This window comes from Mastigoproctus giganteus, chromosome 14, assembly GCF_048544385.1.
Source record: "Mastigoproctus giganteus isolate SK-2022 chromosome 14, ASM4854438v1, whole genome shotgun sequence".
Lineage (NCBI taxonomy): Eukaryota > Metazoa > Arthropoda > Arachnida > Uropygi > Thelyphonidae > Mastigoproctus > Mastigoproctus giganteus.
In genome coordinates, this window is record NC_143588.1 from 45,822,265 (window position 1) to 45,844,402 (window position 22,138).

At 36.7% G+C, this 22,138-nt stretch overlaps 1 protein-coding gene across 1 annotated transcript in view; it reads left to right on the top strand.

The window, feature by feature from the left end:
* The window catches only part of LOC150075106 (kinesin-like protein KIF28), a 55,378-nt gene that overhangs the window by 27,603 nt on the left and 5,637 nt on the right, over positions 1-22,138 (top strand). Inside the window, exons 12-18 of the mRNA XM_090388368.1 lie at positions 1,309-1,472; positions 3,367-3,504; positions 3,940-4,091; positions 7,494-7,642; positions 12,891-13,025; positions 13,961-14,044; positions 16,025-16,087. Of these exons, the coding sequence (XP_090244494.1) occupies positions 1,309-1,472; positions 3,367-3,504; positions 3,940-4,091; positions 7,494-7,642; positions 12,891-13,025; positions 13,961-14,044; positions 16,025-16,087 (885 nt within the window). The remainder of the gene's footprint in view (positions 1-1,308; positions 1,473-3,366; positions 3,505-3,939; positions 4,092-7,493; positions 7,643-12,890; positions 13,026-13,960; positions 14,045-16,024; positions 16,088-22,138) is intronic.

A 22,138-nucleotide genomic window follows, 5' to 3' on the forward strand; every position in this document is an offset into this window, starting at 1 on the left:
TTTCTCGATGCAGTTAATCACTTAGTCGTCTACTGAGCTATCCATTCTGCGTTTAGATCATCTTAAACTAGAACAGCCATTCCTTTCTCGAACAAACTGAAGGCTTCCGACATCCTTTCCACGTGAACTATTACTTGCGGTGCTGGCTCTTCCTCCTGCACTCTTACCCTCGTTCTTCCAGCTCAATCAGATCCCCATTGTCCAGCATGGAATCCTACGAGTCCAACAGCTCCTCCATTCTACTTATGTCCACATCTTAAAAGCCAACCTCGTCTGTCAAATTGCACAATCTAATTGAATTCCAGAGACACCGGCAAGTTTCTGGACACCGTGTGAATGCACTCCGGCCATATATTCTGGCACATCACTAATCATCGTAGCCGGAGTGACTTCTTCACGATGCCTCAATATTATCTGTGGACTTCTTAATACTGTACCCCAAACAGAACTCTCTAATGGCCAATTCTCGCCGTCTACCTCAGTGATAAGTTGGCAAAAAGAGGTATTTGTTGGCATGAAAAATACTTTGTCTTAATCCAGATCTTCAGTGTTAGCTTATTTTTAGTAGGATGGCCAGGCACGCTGTCAAAAACAAGCAAATTTCTGTTATTGAGATTTTTTTCATACAACACTTCTTGACGAGGGGAGGGGACAGAAGAAACGATAGTTTTTTATTTAGAAGTTAGAATTTAAACGACGTAAGTCGGAGACTGCCTGTATATTTCTACAAAAATTTTGTTCGGCAGTTTCGACACCATCATCCTATCTGAAACTAAGTCCTTTTAAGGGTTCCTCCCACCCCCAACGATCGCCCTTATAAGGAAATTCGTCCATATTCTAAAGACGGGACAAATGACGTTAAACAAAAATGAGTCGCGTTCTCATACATCCTTCCTTAGTCAAAACTAAATTAATGCAACTCTGATTCGTTTTAGATGTACCATCTTATTTTGAAATGCACACGAAAAATTCGCTACACAACCGTAACATAGAACAAACGAAACAATCTTGTTATGAAATGGTACGTCAAAGTGCTGTTTTAAGCTTCTAACATAGAAAAAAACTGAGTGGAATTTAAGCAATCTTTGTCCTTAAAAGAAATTTGTTTCCAATGCATGAATTCTATAAACACAAAAGAAGAAACTCGTTTGTAATGCAAAAAAGCTGGTATTAAATTTTTAAAACTTATTTGTCAACAATTTATTTATTTGATCAACAATTTATTTATTTGATTCAAAATATGACTAAATATGTAACATTAGAATTCATTTCATTCCTTCTCTATTACTTATATTGTTTTATTCGCAGGACACCAACAGGAATAAACAAGAGGAAGAAAAAAAGATATTCCCGCACCTGTCCAATTTGAACTTTGACCCACAGTTAACAGGGAAAATCAACCATATTCTAAAGAAAGGACAAAACACAATAGGAAAGGGGGATGGTGTCGATATTATGCTACTGGGTCCAAGGTAACAAGTACATTAATACTCAAAACAGTAGAAGTTCGTTTGATGATCTACTTTTTGATATATTGTTTTGGCAGCATTTTTTCACCATCTATTCAAGGTACACAAAATGCACATACCAAAAGAGATATACGCCATCCTCTTGAAAGTAATTGGGCGCCAATAATGTTGAATAAGATTAACTTTCATTAATGATTTTAATAATTTTCAAACACCCACTATTGGTGTGTGAATGACAATAGCAGTTAGCGTTACATAACGCCATTTTCGCTCGTTTAGGGCAGATGAAATGAGCACTACTGGCTTCGAAGGGCAATTTTGCAATTTTTATTTCAAGGTGCATACAAGTCTGGCTTTTTCTGTAGTTTCATTTTCGTGCTGGAATGTGAAAGGCCAGATTCCACCGAATTAGAAGAATATACATACAACCAAGTTATCTAAAAATACCACTATATGATGCAGCATTAAGCATTATTGGCACTACAATCAGTCCGAACAAAAAGAAACAGCTCACATTATGATACCTCAACTGAATTTAGCTGTTGCCACAAATGCTCTACTGGGCAGTATTTTCTGGACATTCTCGGAGAACGCTATTGTGTGACTTACGAGCTACAATTTTTTTAAACCACAAAAACCAAGCTAGTGCAAACCCTCCCCCCTTACATTACTTTGCCTAGAGGACCTTCTCGCTGCATGAGCCACTTTTAAAAGCTCAAACAGTCTACTGTAGAACACTCTGACAAATAAGCAATTGACAATCACTCTTTGGAATCCAGTAAGCTCCTTATCACGACTAATACTGGTTGCTAATGGAAATATATACCTGAGATATAAATAGTTTCTATACCGGTTCTTTATTTACATGTATCGTCTGCTACTTTCGCAGGGATGTATGAATCCTTTTGAAAATAAAGTTCATCCATACTTGTCTCCATCTACTTGGTAGATGGAGACAAGTATGGATGAACTTTATTTTCTGACCTGCTGTTTACAACATGTAGTCATGTCAGCTGTGTTAAGGGGAAGGAATTATTAGAACCACCGCTGGCCTTCTGTAGCTTCACGTATCCTATGACTATACAGGTGTGTTCTCAGAATGATTTGCATGTTGTGGGAGCTGAAAAACCTTACTCTCTCTCTCCATCTGAAGTCGGCTAAACGTCCATTGAAGAAGAATAAATTCCTCCAATCATAGATGGAACTCGAACCCAGACTTCTCCAAACAAGTAGCTGTACTCACTCAACTGCCAATAAGGACAGGTTAAAATCTGTAAGAATAAACCAACATTTTGTACCTACTTCCCCAATTTGTTTTTCCAACTTTTACCTTAACCCCTGTCCGTTACCGTATTAATGCGGGCTCCTGCAAAAACTGAAACCATATACTCCTTAAAATCAGAAAAATAAGACGGTAATTACCTCTCAGAATGCCTTTTGCTCAGTAAAAACATGCATGAAAATAGGGCTATAAAGTTGCAGTTCGTTCGCTAATCCAACATTTTTCTGTCATATATAATTAACATTTAGGGACAATTTCATTTTGAAGCGTCTCTACCTACCATTCAAAGTAACTCGACAGTTGCTTTGAACAGGAAAGAGATACAAACCAAACATTAATCTGATTTATTCATATATTTACATCCATTAGCTATAATTTATTTCGTTACTGTGGCTTCGTTACTTGTCTGTCATTTAACCTGAATACAAATAGTAAGATTCATTAAACAATGAGTAGTCTAGCGGATCCTGTACCAGTTGATTCCTTAAAAATAACTTCTAATTAAAATTAACACGATTTCGAATAGTTTATTGTTAGTAATACTGTAGTCAAGATATTTTGTAGCTATTCTGGTATACCAAACATACTAATATATTGTATTTCCCTTTCGCTCAGTATACAAGAACTACATGCCATCATTACTGTACAGGAATATGGTGGTGGGATTACCTTAGAGAAGGCCACAACGGATGCAAGAGTACTGCTCAATGGAGAACCAATTACAACTCGCACAGTACTAGCTCACAATGATAGGTAAATGTTGCATTTCACTAAAGTGATTAATTTAATTATAATATCTGATTGTGATAGTTTTATACAAAATGCATCAAATTGGACGATGACGTCTTGCCTCGTCTGTTCGACCAGCAATCTAAAACCAGATTAGGGCAAAGGCATGATCCATCACTTTGAAAAAGGTCTTATCGTTTAGCAGAAGCCTATAGAGTAAACTTATTAAGTGCTCTAAAGTTATCTTAGTACTTTAATGAAGAGATAACTATATATACTTTTCTTTCTATTAATCACAGAAAATAAGAAAAAAAAAAAACGTAAACTTAACACTGCGTACTAACTTGTTATAAAACAAGTTCGAAAACATGGCTACAGCCAGAAATGTTAATTTAAAGAATCGTATTAAGATGTAAATAATTATGCTTGACTGTATTTGTACAACTTCCTTTTTATAAGGTTGATGTTTGGAGCCACTCAGCTTTACATCTTTATTAATCCCGATCAGATGAAAAGGAAAAAGACAAATTATCCTGAAGTGACATACGAAATGGCGCAGGAAGAAATAGCTGCAAAAGCTGGAATCAATATGATTTCTGATGGTTCTAAAGGTAATCACGCATCTGTTAAATGTTTTATTTTCATTTCATTGATTTTAGCATACCTTTCTAAACACATTTTACTCCAACTTGACTTTACAAAGAGATAGAAGACGCACTGTTTTATTTATTTTTTTAAAGTGACATCAAATGCGAAACTTCGTTGAAATCTAGTGTTAGTACCATAGATGACGTGACAGTTGAGAAGTTAGAAGAAACTTAGACATGAGACTTCGATAGGTTACAATTTTCAGGAAATAGGTACAGAGGAAGTTTAGTATTGCCAACTAAAGTTCTTGTCAAACTCAATGAGATTATTCCTACTCCATTTTACTAATCCTTTCAGGAACTTATACACCAGTCAAATCCCTCCACTACAAAATGTCTGGTTGCAAAGTTCGGCAGACCACATTTTCTAAGCCGTTCCACGTAGGGAAAACTGAAGGGTGGGAAGCGCTGAACAAAGGTAGTTCGTTAAGTCTCAAGTTGAAAAGTGGGCGATGTTGGCCAGCTGATTGACGTGTTCTAACTGGTGAGGAGTGTCTGTCCACAATAAAAAGTACTTGTAGAAATATCTGTACGATAGCAGGATATGAAATCAGCAACAATTGAATTTCTTCAAAGTGAAGTTGATTGAATTTTTCGCATTTCCAAAATCATAAATTTCTCAGAATATGTCAGTTATAAGAGACAACAGTAGTAAGAAAAAAGACAAGTTTTCTTTTTCTCAAAGTAATCCTTAAATCAAATCCAAATTTGGTGTTCTACTGTATAAAAGTAAGAAAAATACAAGTGTGCATTAACATGATGATCTACCAGGTATATTTAAACGGCGATAACCAAGTTAAATTTACATTCATTTCCCCCCACCCTCCTCTTCCCCGTGAAGAATGTGGAGGACGCAAAACAAAACCAAGGATAACTACATGTACGAAAGTTTCCTTTCGGCCAAGGAGTAATTAGTCAGTGGAAGTTTTATTATTTATTAATAGTTGTGGTAAAGCAAACTAAGGGCATAAGCCCAAAAAAAAAAAAAAAAAAAAAAAAAATCCTTCCCTCATCACCTGTCCGCGAACTCCAGTAATTTGTCTAGTTCTTTCTTCAATTATTCAAACTACATACTTCCACAACAATAGATGGAAGATTGTTCCAGAAAGGCAACCACCCGCTGGCTGAAGGAAAACTTACCCACCTATCTTGTAACCATCCTTCCTCAATGTGAATTTTTATGCCCCCTCGTGTGTGTGTGTGTGTGTGTGTGTAGTCTGAGCAAGAGGAATAATGCCGTCAGCTTGCTCAATCCATTCAAAGAACTAAAAAACGCAATCAGATCTCCTCACAGGTGCATAGTCTCCAGGTGCTGCAATTTACAGAACGAAAGTCTTTCATGGTAAAAGCACTATTTCGTTACCCCATCAATCTCATTGCCCTTCTCCGTCCGGGCATATTCACATTCTTTCTAAATGAGGACTCCAGACCTATATGCAATACTCAAGATGTGGCCTAACCATTGCCGCGTACAATAGGATAATCACCTCCATATCCCTAATAACAAAATTCCTGGATGTCACTTACAAAAACCCATGAGCTCTCCTGGCAGCCTGTCTGCACTTCTCAGATAATTTCATATCTGAGAAGTGCAGACAGGCTGCACTTCTCATAATTTCATAATTTCATTCGGATACTGCACGATTACCCAGATCTTGTTTATTTTCCACTATCCTGAGCGTAGTAACAGACAATCGGTACGTTTATGTGAGATTTCTGCTACTCATATGCAGTATCTTGCATTTCTCAATGTTAAGCTTTAATTGCTAATTCCCAGCCCGTCTGTTGGGAAATAGCAACTGTTGATTGAAGATCTTGTTACAGTAGCATACTTTTATTACTCTCATTAACCACTTTTGTACCATCTGCAAACTTAAACATTAAGCCTGATATAGCTTCATCAAGATCATTAATAAAATATAGAAAACAACAATAGGCCCAAACACTGAACCCTGGAAGATCCCGCTAATAACATTAGTTCACGAAGAGCAGTCTATTGATAACCATTCTGTCTTCTTCCACTCAAGCATCCCTTTATCCATAGCAATAACTTGTCCTCTCTGACACGCTGCTCCAGTTTGTGCAGCAGTCTTATGTTCAAGATTATCAAAAGCATTTCTGATATTCAAGTGTGAGATATAAAAATTATTTTTGCACCCATTTCCTTTGTTACTGCATCAGTGTATAATCAAATTGCTCGGACAAGATCGTCCCTTAAATCGATGCTGTGACTGTAGTATAACTGTCGCTCCTGTCTAAATGTTCTTGTGTTACTTCTTTAATCAATAACTCCATAATTTTCCGTGAAATAGAAGTTAAGCTAACAAGTCTGTAATAATTCATGTCACTCTTTGATCACTCATTGCGAATACATTCGCACATCTCCAGTCCATAGGGACCTCCCCTGAATCCAAGGATGCTCTCATAATTATGGCTAAGGGTTGCTTACTTCCTTTGCTGCCTCCCTTAATATAACTGATTAGATCCATCCACCCCAGGTGCCTTTTCAGGGGAAGGGAGGGGATACCAGGGATGCCTTAAGGGGAGAGGATTCCAGAAGTTTATCAAACTCCCCATTGGAGTTTGATAAACTTCCAGTATCCCCTGCCCTAAGGGATGAATAAATGCAAATTACTCATCTAGTTTGTCAGCAACCTAAGAAGGATCATCAACAGTCCAACCATCGGCCAAGTGGTCCAATTTGATTCATCCGCTTCCTTCTAATGTTTACACAAAGTTGCCTTTGCTGTTTTCTTTGTCAAAAATGTCTCGTAATCTGCCTTCACTTGCCTAACCCCCATTTCGACTTGATTGCAGCCTAGTTTATATCTACCATAGACTTCTGTGTCGCCTGATAATTTATATGCATTTTTCTTCTCTACCACGAGTCTCAATAGTTCATGTGATATCTATTTAAGCTTAATTTTTAGTTGGCATGAAAAGGGTATTAGCTTCTGTGATTATGTCCCTGAATGCTTCCCACTTAGAATTTGTTGTTAGTGACATCAGTTGGTCCCACTGCATAGAATTTAAAAACTGTCTGAGACAAATATAGTCACCCTTACGAAAGCAAAAGCCCTTGACTTTATGAAATTCCACCTTTAATTAAATGTTGTTGCTGTTGTTCATCTTTTAGTCTCTGTAATAATAGTCTGTGTAACATTTTTAAGTTGAGAAACTTGATTTAAAGGGGCGGGCTAATAATGTGAATAAGCCCAATTAATGAGGTACATAAAGGCTTATAATTAAGCAGAATGTGTAATCTTAAAGCCTGAAGCTACATACACTAAGCTTTGTTTTTATAAAAGCGTTTTTAAAACAACTGAAACAGGACGATATTGAAAACTGAAATATTCTCTGTTACAGAAACCGAATTATTGAATAAAGACCTACTAGAGGTGTTACCAGGTATAGATGTCTGCAATTCGATAAGCGAAGAACTAGACAAGAGGGTAAAAATGGAAATCATGTTGGTATCGCCGCAGATGTTGGGTAAAATGTCAGGCCGTACAGAGGTAAGTTCATTTTTGCACAGATATTCAGCACAAACTTCAAACTCGAATTGCTATTTTAAAGGCACTGGAAATTGTCGCTCACATCCGTATTGTGTGGTTATCTGTAAAAACGTGCGTTCACTTGACGATTTTCATGCTGAGGGGAATGAAAAACCCTGAATAACTCACGGAGTATTCGGCATAAACAGCTATTTCGATAATTATAAGGGTTGATTCCAAATCCATGCAACCCAAACAGTAAGTGTTAATTTCCTATTGATAATTTGGATCGAATTTGATTCTATCTATTGCAGCAGCAGCAGCAGCAGCATTGATTCCCAACTACATTGCGCCAGTGTATATTATATCTGTGAAAGTGTGGTCAGAGGCTGAAACTCCCTAAATAACTCACTTGGAAATCCCTACTCCCTCCGTTCTGAGATCAGCTAATTACAACCCTGATTGAAGAGGACTTTAGAAATTCATTCAGTCTATAACATAACTCGAACCTCTCTAAAAAGTGACGAAACCATTGTACTGTTACTAAGGACGCCGCGAGATTGGAAGAACTCCATTTAGTTCAATGGCAATCACTATGTGTGCCTCAAAAATGGAGTCTTTCAGATGAGTGTGACTTGTTTGGCAAAAGGTTTAGAGCCAGTGTCTTAAAGAAAGAGAATATCCAGAGAAATCGTATTTGACACAGGTTGTGTCGTAGGGTCCGGCTTCGTGGGCATTGCCCTTTAATACCCTTTGTATTCATATAATAGACCTAGGGATTTATATGCCAATGACAGTAATTTTTCATCACATTCTCTTATTAATATTCGTAATGTGACCATGCAAGCAACTGAAAAAAATAATAACAATACGAGTAAAAATAAAATTCTGATTTTTTTAATTGAAAGACTATATGAATTACAAGAGTTGTGCACATGGAATAAGTTTCACTATTGATATCAAAAATGCTGCGTGAAAACTTGAGTCCAAAAAAATTACACCTCTTCTTCAGGTGATATTCCGCATGTACCAGAACGAAGTTTTACGTTTATTTAAATCGCTAGCTTAAACTGCAGGCGCATATCGAAAGTACTTGGGATTTACATGTTAAAAAAGATACGCAACAGTTTGAAAGACAAACATTATTATTATTCATTGCAATTAGAAACTCCTGGTTTTATAACTGTGATGAGTTTTTATGCAAAACCCATCGCTACTACAAGGTCAAGTTTAACATAAATCAACTTTTACAGTTAATATATAAACCAGAACAGCGATTAAAAATATCAAATAAAATAGAAATAACAAATAAAAATGAGATTAGAAACTGCCCAGACTAACAGCTAAATGCTGCGGATTAAGGATGCTGACATTTCAGGAAGTCGATATCTGATGGGCATATTTGCATACATATACGTTTGACTGTGTTAATGGAAATCGGAGGGGGGGGGATCACTTTTTTGAATTTGCTTGTACCTCTTTCTTTTGATGGGCTATTGACGTTCAAGAAGCTGCATTTCAGTAACTGTTTTAAAGGGACGTTACGTTTAACATTTGCAAACTGCTAGATAGTACTGAAATTGAAGTAACTGGGTAAGAAATGGCATAGTATACCTTTCAGGTAGTGCAGAAAATTATAGTATTTATGAGGGTCTACGAGGCCATTTTTTTTTTTTTTTTTAAACCACTGAATTTCTTATTTATGAAGCGAACAGAAATTACACAAAATGTATGAAAACATGTAATTTAATTATAAATTAAATAAAAAGCATACCTTAACTTTTCACAGTACCGATGTCATCTCTTGTATTTCGTGGAATAATATGCATCTTTTTCTGAGGGGGTGGGAAATCACACAGCATCAAACATTCCATGCACTAAATCCATGGTCGTAACTAGAAGCTAAGACACTGTCGCGAAATATCACTTATATAAAACGTGATTCTTGTGGTCATTAACGCACTATAGAATAAGCACAAGTTTGAAAAACATTTAGAGGAATTAAAGTAAACACCAATAAATTATACTCAGCAGCAATATGCTATTTATATTTAGGAATTTCTCTGCCTACTTTTAATGTCTTTTTCCTTTATACTTCTATTTTGTTCTTTTCAGTTCGTACACGTCTTTCTTACACCTTTGTAAATTTTAAAAGAAATAAAAATTGGTTACTTGACATACTTTCTGCGCATGTTACACGATCCATGTGCGCATGATCTGCTTTCACGTATAACAGCCTCTACCTTCAATATGTCAAACTATCCAAAAAATAAATAATATATATATATATATATATATATATATATATATATATATATATATACACACACACACAGGGTGTTTCAAAAGTGATGGTCAATAATTTAAAGGTGAAGTGTACAGATACAATATGCAAAAAAGGCCTAGTAAACATGGGTCCTTAAGTGAATCGTTTTCGAGATATTACACATTTCTAGTTGAGATCCATCACTGACCATATTCTGTACAGTTGGGATCCACCACTGACTTGTTTGTTCATGTTAGGTTATGCTCATTCTCTCCCTTTCCTTCTCTCAATGCTCTGAGACGTAGCAGGCATGCTAGTACTGGTCAAAAGATAGTCAACATGGAAAGAGGTTACAGCAACGAAGTGTATGCGGACATGCACTTCATGTATGGTAAAGCCAACGGCAGTGCACTCGAGGCTGCACGTTTGTACGAAGAAGGATTTCTCCGCCGAAGGCAGCCCAACAGGCGCACATTCATCAGGGTACAACGCCTTAGAAAACATGGGCACTTCGCACATGGAGTACGAGCAGGTAGGCCCAGAAGCATAACACTTGATGTTGAGGAAAGGGTATTTTGTTCACTGACGAAGCTGGGTTTACTCCTGATGGTATTTTTAATTTTCATAACTGTCACGTTTGGTCCGACGAACATCTTAATGCAATTCACAAGTCACGACATCAGCAACGTTTCTCGTTGAATGTCTGAGCAGGACTACTAGGAGACCGTCTAATTGGACCACACTTTCTGCCAAACAGGCTAACAGGACAAATGTAACTTCAGTTCCTGCAGAATGTTCTTCCAGATCTCCTTGATGATGATGATGTTCCACTTCAGCAACGCCAGAACGTGTGGTTTATGCATGATGGTGCACCGTCACATTTTGCTTGAGTTGTGACTCGGTATCTGACTAGAAGATACGGTCAACGGTGGATAGGTAGAGGTGGGCCTGTAATGTGGCCTCCCAGATCACCAGACTTAAATCTTATGGATTTTTGTATCTGGGGTCATGTAAAAAGCTTGGTGCACACTTCTGACATTAACACATTTGAGAGATTACAGCGTCGGGTTGAAGGAGCCTTTCAGAAAACCAGAAATGACCAAGGAATGCTTGAGCGGAATTTGACAGCATTTCACATTTGAGAGGATTTGACAGCATTTTGAACACCTTTTGTAACATCCTGTAACATGTAACATCTGTAAAATCCTGTGGTGTTGAAAGCAAAAATGTATTATGTTATGTTTAATATTACGACCCTTAGCAAAAGATTCACACCTTTGTGCTAAACTAGTGCTCCCATAGTCAGTGGCGGATCTTAACAGAAAACGTGCATTATATCGAAAACAGTTCATTTGCGGCCCGATGTTCACTGACACTTTTTTGCTTATTTTAGTTTGTACTTTTCACCTTTAAATTATTGACCATCATTTTTGAAACACCCTCTATGTATAGCATTATATATAGAGGCAAAGTAGGGACAGTATTCTGATTCAGACAAGCTACAGGAGTTTACATTGAATAAAAACCTAATAATAACACATAAAATAGGCAAGTGAAGCTTTAACAAAGAAATAAAAATGTAAAAAGCTCATTGAAACAGGAGATAAATATGTTTATTGTGGAACGTTTAGACAGACGAGATGGAGTGGCTCTGGTGGTCTTATGCGGTATTGCCACTGAAGAAAGTTCCATACGTTGAGGAAGTCACTTTGACCAGTGATTTGAAATACAAAACATTGAACAGCTTTGTATTTCCAGCGAACAGTAACATGCATGATTTCAATTCGCTGGTACAGTTGATGTCGAGACGGTACAATAGGAAGTCCAACCTTAGCATCTAAATTAACTGATAAGAAAGTATTCGATTAGCAAAGTAGGCTGAAGAACGGATTTCGAGATGACAGACCAGATTAGTGATGGTAAAGTATTTCTGTTTAGTTTTCGGATTATAAAGAAATGAACACTATTGAATGGCACGATGGCACACCGTGAAAGGCACATGAATAGCACACAGAACATAGACATGGATCAATGTTTGTATAATGCTTACTACCCGAGTCTGTTGTTCCTCTTGTGATATGGGGACTAGAGGGTATCATAGTCTACAGATATTTCCCAAGTACACTGGTTACAATGCACGGAACTGTGTGAACTGCCATCTACATTGATTCCTCACATCGTGACAATTTATGGAGTTGGCCTTTATACCTTCCAATACGAAAATGCTCAATGTCACAAAGCAAGGATTGTGAGCTCGTGAATTTAAGCAAAACATCGGATCACTGCAGTGTCTAGCACAGAGCGAAAATCCCAACCTAATTGAACATCTTTGGAAATAAGTGGAATGCAAAATTAGGACAAGGCTAACTGGCTAAGATAGGCTTCCTCATTAGTGAAGCTCGTGAATACTTTAAAGGAGGAGTGCGCACAACATCGACTGCTTTCTACTGGAAATTAATAATGAAGCAAGAAATTAAAAAGAAATCACTGTAATTTCTTTTTAATTTCTTTTTTTTACCGAGCGTTTTCATAACTGCAAGTGTCCTTTTGCTTTTAGTGGGATTTTATCAGTCAAAAATATTTAAAAATCAGCAAAAATATGCACGCGAACAGCAATGGAATGATGCGGAAAGCAGGATAATTGGGTGACATATACAGAGAAGTATTCTCAAGTTCAAATCCCGTCGATGATGCCAGAGTTCCAGAGACTCTGAGAAACCTGCCGAATGAAGTGCTATCCACCTACCATTTTTTTTAATGACTTGTTTTATATGTAATTAAGAAAAGTAATAATAATTTTTACAAACACCATATTAAGAAAGTACACAATTATCTGTGGCATAACTAGTACCATACATGGATGGTATGGAATTAAACACGATTACATAAATGACTGCTATTCCCATCACAAGATAATTCCTACTTTAAGTTCTTAAAGTACTTCCTGTCATGAAATATTTTACAACTTATTAAACGAGTTATACGTGCTCCTGCTATTTTCAGGTTTATGTAAAAATGAGAAATCTTGAAACTGGACAAGAATATGAATGGCCAAAGGAGAAGTTCCTCAGCAGACTTTATGTCATGAAAGAGATGTACCAGAATTATGAAGCAGATGAAGACTGGGATTTACCACCAGTAAGTTTATTTTGTAGTTTTTCAATTACGTTAGTGGACAAAAGTTAAAATATAGTTGAGATTGCATGCCTATTCTTTGTAACTCACACTAAAATTTCGCACAGACCAAGTAATTGATAAAAATGCAAATTATTGCATGTGCGTAATTTGGTTTTAAACAGGAGCCTGGGTGTCGATACTAGCCACGTCTTTCATGTGTCTAATGGGACAAAAAATACATAAGTGATTAATTTCCATCAATATTGGGAAAAAGGGTTCGCTATGAAAGAGGTCGTTTGGGCAAGCATAAAGTGCAATGATTACCATACTGGCACGTCTTTGTGAAAGGAACGATGACTGCTATGGCGAAACGAAACACAACTGTGGATTCCCATGAAGCAATTTTAAGGGTAACCGCAAAGTTCTTCTAATGGCTGGAAAAGCCCCTTTCTCCATTGAGTCCAACCAGCGGAGTTCATTTCTTCAGAGTGATGTTATTTCCTGAATGAATTAGCCACTGAGGCCTTTAGATATGAATCTCACTTCATTGAACGCATAGGAGATGCTCAGGGGAAACAAGTTTTGAGTCGTCAACCTCACACCCGATTGTATAACTGCTTCTTCTCGACATTCATATTCAGTAAGCATAATCTATTATGCATATTTAAAAATAACAAGCTGTCCTCATAAGTTCGCACATGCATGAATCCAGGTCCGTGTGCGTTGAAAATAATTGGATGACAATATTCACAAACTTGGAATAGAGTATAACAGTTTTATGAATTCATTCTTTATTGATTTAGAATATTTAATTTATCTCATTTTGGAGATGTTAAGCAGGAAGGCTAACTTGAAATTCTTTATATAAATTTGGGCATAAATTGTGTTCAAATATTTTTTCCTCCTCCTTATTTATTTTTTATTTATTTATTTATTTTTTTGTGCCTGCTCCTTAGGAAAGAGATCCTTTCCTGGAAGACCCCGATACAGAAGCTCGCATTGGTACCGTACAATGTTTCCTTCAACCATTATCTTACATGGTAAGTTTATTTTTAAAGCTTTTATAATTACGATTCTCTTTGTGAGCAATTTCACCGAATGGTTTTAATTGCAATAACATAATGAAAACATATAAAAGGTAATTTACTGAAAATCAAACTGTAAGTTATTCTAATTTAGATAAAAGAGTCGTCTTACCTGAATACTGAGTGAGAGTGATGGTATGACATTTATCTCATAAAAGAGCTGTCCTACCTGAACATCGAGTGAGTGAGTGATGGTATGACCTCTATCCATCTTTTTGGCTTTCATTGAAGACTAGAATATGACACTTTTTTAAACTTTGAAAATATGTTTAATTCTATAGAATGTATTACTTTTTACTTTTCCACTAAACGAAGCAAAGATAAATACATACATAATAAAATTGCAGTCCTCTCAACAGCCTAATCAACCTACGAATGTTTTAGTACACATAAAATTTCAGTCTATGTAAATCTTATTATAACCTCCAATATTAAGACAACCGGACAAATGAGTTCTACAATTCTGCATTTTATTGCGATTAACATCCGATACTTGCTTGAAAAATTTACTTTTTTAATTGAAAGGTTATATTAAAGTAATATTAAATTACAAAATATGTTAGTGTATTATAAGAACAAATGAAAATAGTCTTTTGTGAAAGTAGCCTATTATTATTTCCATATTGATATAAAAATCCAAGAAGCGGAAAGATTACCGAAACACTTAATTAAAATTGTTTTAGCATTGGTAGAGGTATATGATTCAAGAAAGCAAGCTTGTACAGTATCAGCCAAAAAAAAAAAAAAAAAAAAACTTTCCACTTCACCCATCTATTCGCTCCAAAAGTTTGTCCAGTTCTTTCTTGAATTTATTTAAGCTATTAACTTCCACAACGACAGATAAAAATTTGTTCCAGCAATCAACTACCCTCTGGCTAGTGGAAAATTTCCGCACATCTATTCTACAAATGTCTTTCCTCAATTTGAATTTATGCCCCCTCAGGTCTGAGCAAGAGAAAGAATCCCATCAGCATTGAGCCTGCTCAAACCATTCAAGGCCTTATACACCTCAATCAGATCACCTTTGGGAAGCCTTTCTTGGTAAGAGCACCCCTTTGTTCGGCTCACCAATTTCGTTGCCCTTCTCTGCACTTGTTCCAGTAGCTCCACATCCTTCCTAAAATGAGGCCTCCAGACTTGTATGCAGTACTTACGATGTGGCCTGACCATTGCTTTATACAATAGGATAATCACCTCTTTATCCCTGCTAGAAAAATTCTTATATATCATTGACAAAACCCTATGAGCTGTGCTGGCACCCTGTCTGTATTGCTCAATGAACTTAATATCTGACTACACAATTACCCCCAAGTCATTTACATTCAGCCACTATTTTGAGTGTCGTAGCACACAATTGGTACATTATTCTGGGGTTACTGCTACTCATATGCAGTACTTTGCATTTATCAATGTTAAACTTCAGTTGCCATTTCTCAGCCCATCTGCTTAACTTTCTAGATCACGTTGCTGTAGGATACTGTCATTAGCCACCCTGCCAACCTTTGTATCGTTTGCAGACTTGGACATTAAGCCTGATTTGTCTTCATCAGTATCATTGATAAATATAGAAAAAACAATGGGCCCAACACAGAACCCTGGGAGGAGGCCCACTAATAACATTAGTCCATGAAGTGCAATGTCCATTGATTACCACTCTCTCTTCTCCCACTCAATCATCCCTTTACCCATAGTAACAACATGCCCTTAATGCCACACCGCTGCAATTTATACAGCAATCTTTTATGTGCATCAGAAATATAGAAAAATTAATTAAGTGATATTCCCTCTTCATACCTGGATGGTTTGCCTCTGTGTACTTCCTCTTTCAATTTGCTCTTCGATAATCATAACAAATTCAAAAATATGAATATATGGTTTCTAATAATCTCCCTCTCAAAATCTTAAAGCATTTTCTATTGCAATATTATCTTTCAGGTAGAGTCAAAGGACCAGTTGGAAATAATTGATTACAAAGGGGGAGAAGCTGGAATTATTAATGTAAGTATTATGTTTCATTTACAATATTAGTGTACCGACTAAGTTTGTACTATAACCATTAAAAGTTTTCAGCTCTTATGCCTGAGAGAGAGAGAGAGAGAGAGAGAGAGAGAGAAAGAGAGAGAAAGAAGGGAATCACCAAGAAAAAGAATGATGGTGATATCCAGCTCAGGGTTCAGAAATTTTTTGGCATTTCTTCCGTAAAAGTAATAAAACATGATAAGCGAATAAGTAAAGAAATCACTAGTATGGTTCTAGAAATCAAATACAGTATTACGTTTACACTTCTAATTTTTTATTAAATAAAATATATCACAAATTAAAAAAAAAATCACATACTCAAATAAAATGTCACGATTTAAAACAAAAAATCGCAAATTCGAAACAAAACTAAACAAAAACAAAAAAAAAAAAAAAAAATCAGATGAAAAAAAATACAGTAAATTCCTTAAAAATTAAATTAATTCGCCGATTTTTTTTTACTGTTAGCGTATTTTTGAATTACTTCTTCATCGCTATTTTATCACTTATATCTCGTGAAGATTTAAGTGATAAAATAAAGTGAAGACATCTCGCCTCACCAGACGAGATATCTCACTTCTGTTCTCATTATTAACGATGTGGTGCAAGGAAGTTTGAGGCTTTTGCTGCACAAGCAAAAAAAAAAAAAATCTAAATTCCCCAGAGAGAGAGAGAGAGAGAGAGAGAGAGAGAGAGAGAGAGAGAGAGAGAAGGGCATCGCCAAGAAAGAGAAACCCTGGGTATGCCAAGCCTGAGTATACCTTGATAATAATGTTCTTTAAGGTGGCGTTGACCAAGCCCATACTCATAGATGTGAGCCCCCTGGCGTTATTTAAAGCAAGAGTAATAAATTCTGTGAAATTTAAATTTATGAACTGAACTGTAACAGTAAACTATAATTATATTATAGGTATTATAAAACTTACTTCCAAAGAAAATGAAAGGTAGACTAGTTAAAAACTGAATTTTCTAAGTTATAACATAAACACTTTTCGTTTTTGAAGTATTTTTATTTACAATGTAAATATACACTCTGCTGCCACTTTATTAGTTATACCTACCTAGTAGCGTGTTGAGCCTTCAAAACAGCCTGAATTCGCCTAGGCATGGATTGAACAAGATGCTGAAAACGTTCTGCAGGAATGGAGTACCATGCAGACATGAGTGTGTCACGCAGTTCCTTGAGATACGATGGAGTTGTAGGCCTGCAGTGAACAGCCCTTTCCAGCTCATCCCAAAGATGTTCAATAGGATTGAGATCCAGAGACTGAGTGGACCACTGCAGCAAAGAAAAGTCATTGTCATGTTCCTGGAATCATTCCATAGTGATTCGGGCTTTGTGCACCGGCGCATTATCCTGCTGGAAGTAGCCATCTGACTGAGGATAAACTGTCAACATGAACGGATACACTTGGTCAGTAACGATGTGGAATTCAGACGTGAATCTATGGGTATCAATGGACCCAACGTGTGCCAAGAAAACATTCCCCACACCATAACACTGCCCCCACCACCTCGACAGTAGTCGTCAGACATGAAAGGTCCATGGATTCACGTTGTTTTCGCCAAATTCTGAGCCTTCCATCAACATGATGCACCAGGAACTTCGACTCGTCAGACCAAGTAACTGTTTTCCAATCTTCGATAGTCCAGTGCTGGTGTTGCTGTGCCCACAGGAGGCGTGCTCTCTTGTTCTTCATTGATAACAAAGGTACGCGATGTGGCCATCGGTTGTTTAGCCTATTCGCGACAAAGTGCGACTAGTGGTCCGTTTCGATATTTTGTTCTGCGCACCAAGGTTGTATTCTGACGTGATGTGCGACATTGTGGCCGGTCTGTTTGCTTGCACATTTCTAGCGATCCTCCTCTGACCTCTGTCCATTTTTTTTTTTTTTTTTTTACTTTACTTCTCTTTTCAAAAATATGTTTTGTTTTCTTATTTCTTAGCTATCTTTTTATTTATCAGGTCCACTTTACAGATTTTCTGTTTTAAATGATTTAGGTGGAGATGGGCATTTGCCTGGGAACCACCCTGAACCAGTACACACACACACACACACACACACACACACACACACACACACACACACACACACGTCCTCAACAAGCTTTTTTTTATTTATTTATTATTATTATTTTTTTTTTTAACTTGGTCTTCGTCCAGGACGCTCAGGCGACCCTGGCGGGGACCAGCCAGAGAATAAAGGGCAGCCTGGCTATCTCCTAGCGGTGTGTACGGGCAACCAAGGGCCCTGCGGCCAAATGCCAGGACGCCCAACAGAACCTAACGCAATATGTTATATACAACAGACAACACTTTTCTGGCATTTACAGTAGTTCTGTATTTCTTCACAGCGTACATATGGCGCAGATGTGAGAAATCACAGGTGGCGCTTGACCCTAACACTATGCACACTATGTCATCAACAAGCGATTTTCTTTCACAGGAGTGCCGTTGAGAGGATCTTTTCTGTTCATCGCACCATTCTCGATACACACTTGAAACTGTGGTGCGTGAAAAGTTCAGGAGAACTGCTGTTTCAGAGATGCTTTGTCCAGCACATCTTGCACCTACTATGCCACGATCCGGAAGCATAGCTAGGTTTTCGGCGCCCTTGGCAAATTCGTGGCTACGCGCCTTTTTTTGATAATTGGTAAAATCATAATAAATAATAAGTACAGTCGGACCTGTTTAACAAACTTCTTTATAGCGAATTTTTCTATTTAGAGATAAATGTTTTCTTTTTACTGAATTTTTTTAGAATTCGCTAAATAGAATTTTATTCTTATTTACCGAATTTTTTTATTTCTTCGTCTTATGGAAACTAAAATTTTCTTCGTTCTACGAACGAAGAAAATTTTCGTTTCTTAACTGGATACACATCGTTCGCACTCATGGCCTTCAAGCAAGCAATGGTGCTGTTGTTACGCCCGAATTAAAAGATAAATAAATTACCATCTGCAACTCAGTGGGACCCGTAAAACCTATCCGACTACCTGTTCCACATAGCGAGAAGTCGAGCTGGTCAACTACTTTCTGTGTATCCATAGCCAGTGGGCAGACCAAGGTGTATTAAACATTCGGACAATAGGCTCTGGTCAACCTTCTTTTGTAAGCACTCTGTTAGAGATTTAGAAGAGAGTGATTTTCCTTTATCCCAACAGGCGGTCATCTGTAATTTCGTGGAAGTGAAACGGCACCGTTTCAAAGCTATTGGCCTATTATCGAGCACAATATGAGATACAGATGAAATGATGCCTCCACACTACTATCGTAGATTTTTCTTAGAGTTATCTATGGTGTATCCACACCGATATTATAAAAATATGAAACTCTTACTCTTATCATATTATACCTTGTTGTATTTAGTTATTTTAAATTATTTCACTTCCTACTTTTGTTGTTAACAAATTAATAAATTCATTCTGAATTTCTGGTGATAAATAATTAGTGTGGTGTTTAATATGCGATTCCAGAGCATTTTTCACGCCAACATCAAAAGAGGCTGAAAAATTTTATAAAGTTTAAAAATACGCCACAATTTTTTTCTTCGTATCGATATTACTAGCATTTTCACGAAATGCCAAATTATTTTCAGCACAGAACAATATACATTTGAATATTATTTTTTTAATATATGACGCCATTTCTAAATTTAGATTCTTAGTGCTGCTTGTGCAGCGTCGTGAATTAGTTCACTTTTTTGAAGACCCTTTTCTAATAATTTCCATTTTGTGAAATTGTTTATGTGTTATTGTAATGAATTATCATGAAAAAGAACGTTTGGATTTAGATGTTTCCAATCCTTAAATCCATCTGAGTTGCAGAATGAAACATTATTTGTGCCAGATACAAATAAGAGGCACAGAAAACAATATACTGCATCTTTGTTTTTGCAATAAAATAACCATTTCCTTTTTTTTTTTTTCAATACCTTCATTTTTGTATTTCCACGAATTATTGAAACATCGGTCATTAGCGACAGGATGCGTATTTAAGACTATATGTTCGGGACTGTGTTGCACCATAAGAGATCTGTTTTTGTGGGTATTAAAGTTCCATGTGGCTGGATCATTAAAATTCAGACTTACAAGTTCCATGTTAATATTATTGCTGCCATCATTTTATTCTCCCAACTGTTGGTTAATGTCCACTCGTTCTAATTCTTTTAAAATAACTTCAACTGTTTGAGCGTTTTCTTGGACTTCCATTTCAGTGGCATCGTCATTTGTTTCATCTTTATTCAAATCATGTTCATTTTCTTTGTCACTTTCAGGTTTGGAGTGACTTATTGTAAGCCAGTTTTGTAAACTAGTGGAATGTTTTTATTTTCTAATTTCCTCTTTATGCAGTCTTTCTAGGCCGTACTGATGTCCACTTTTTTTTCTTTGGTGGCATGTCTAAAATCAATTTGGCCTTTGTTTTATTTAAATTATAAATCACAATATTCACAATTACCTGTTTATATAGCAATCACAAAAACACTATAACTTATAACTTATTCAGTTTGTACACACTGCCTGAACTACGAACTACTGTGCATTCAAGCATGCGCTGATGAAGCGATCGCCTGATTGATCCCTTCAAAGTTACATTCTGGACAGCAAATAGATCTATGATACTATGCAGTATGTACTCAGATGTAAGAATGCATGCAGACTTGAATCGCTGTGTGAAAATTAATTTTCACCCCCCCTGTGCTGTCATCTTGATTCGACATCATAGAAGGGCGCCATTTCGTCAGCTTGCCTCGGGTGTTGAAATAGCTTGGCACTGTAGTGATGTGGCCTGTCAGTGGTGCCCTTCTCCTGTTGGCGCCCTTGGCACCTGCCCCAATGCCAAGGTGTTCCTACGCCCCTGCCATATTCGAAGTCCGTTAGATCACTCCTTTTCCCCATTCTTCCTACGGTTTGTATGCTTAACTGATACTAGAAAGGTTGTTCTGCTGCATTTATATCCACAACAGTGGTCATTTGACTTGCAACATTGTGGGACAAACCATTTGTGTGCACAGCAGGGGTGTACCTAATAAAGTGGCAGCACAGTGTAGATAAAACGCAGAACTTTCATTCACAGACTAATGAACGTTAATGCAGTTACGCACAAAGAAACGCTAGAAAAGGTTATATGTATATCTGCACTGCCTTCGCTAATATCTAAAATTAATTATTTAAATATGAATTACAGTATTTCATTTTTGAATCAGCTTGAATTTCCAATATTTTTTCAAAACACTACAGTTAAATTAATTTTAAATTAAAATGAAAAAAAAAACTTTTGTACTGAAAAGGGGGTGCTGCATCCCCCCCTCCAAACTGACACCTGTCACACATACGCTTGACAGGTGTCAGATTTTAACTTCAAAAACTATTCTGTTTTTTGAATTGTGCTTGGAGCATACTAATGCTTGACCATTTACTAGTAGATTGCAATGCTTGATTTTATTTCTTAACTTTTTTCAATAATAATTGAAAATTTGGCTATACTCCAGAATTTGGGTACAAGTTGGTCTTAAACAGAGATATAGTACAGTCGAGTTCTGTGATTGGGTGATTACTGCAATTTTTGTTTCTGATTGTTTCATTGGATATGAATTTAGTTTGGTTTAGAGGAAGTACATTTGCCCTTGCTATCTGCAGTCTTAGTTAGGGTGTTTATTCTCCTCCTCACCGCTGTTTTTATAGCAAAAAAAAAGAAAAAGAGTTCCCTATTTAAAAAAACGGCTGTAAAAGATATTTTATGAAACTTTGGAAGAGATTTAAGAAAAAAATGGACTTATTTTTCAAAATTTGTAATTATTTTTGCTTGTTTTAATAACATATTGTAGTTTATATTTATTTAGGTTTTGATGTATTACTGTGACTTTTGTATGTTACATGTGGGTGGGGAAAGCAGCGAGTGGCAGCTGTCAATCGCTGCATTATTTCTGACCATTGGTTGAAATATGGACTTGTACCCAAGATCTGGAGATTACCCTTACATTTTCAGAAAAATGTCCGTAGCGAAATAGAAATATGAAACAATCTCTG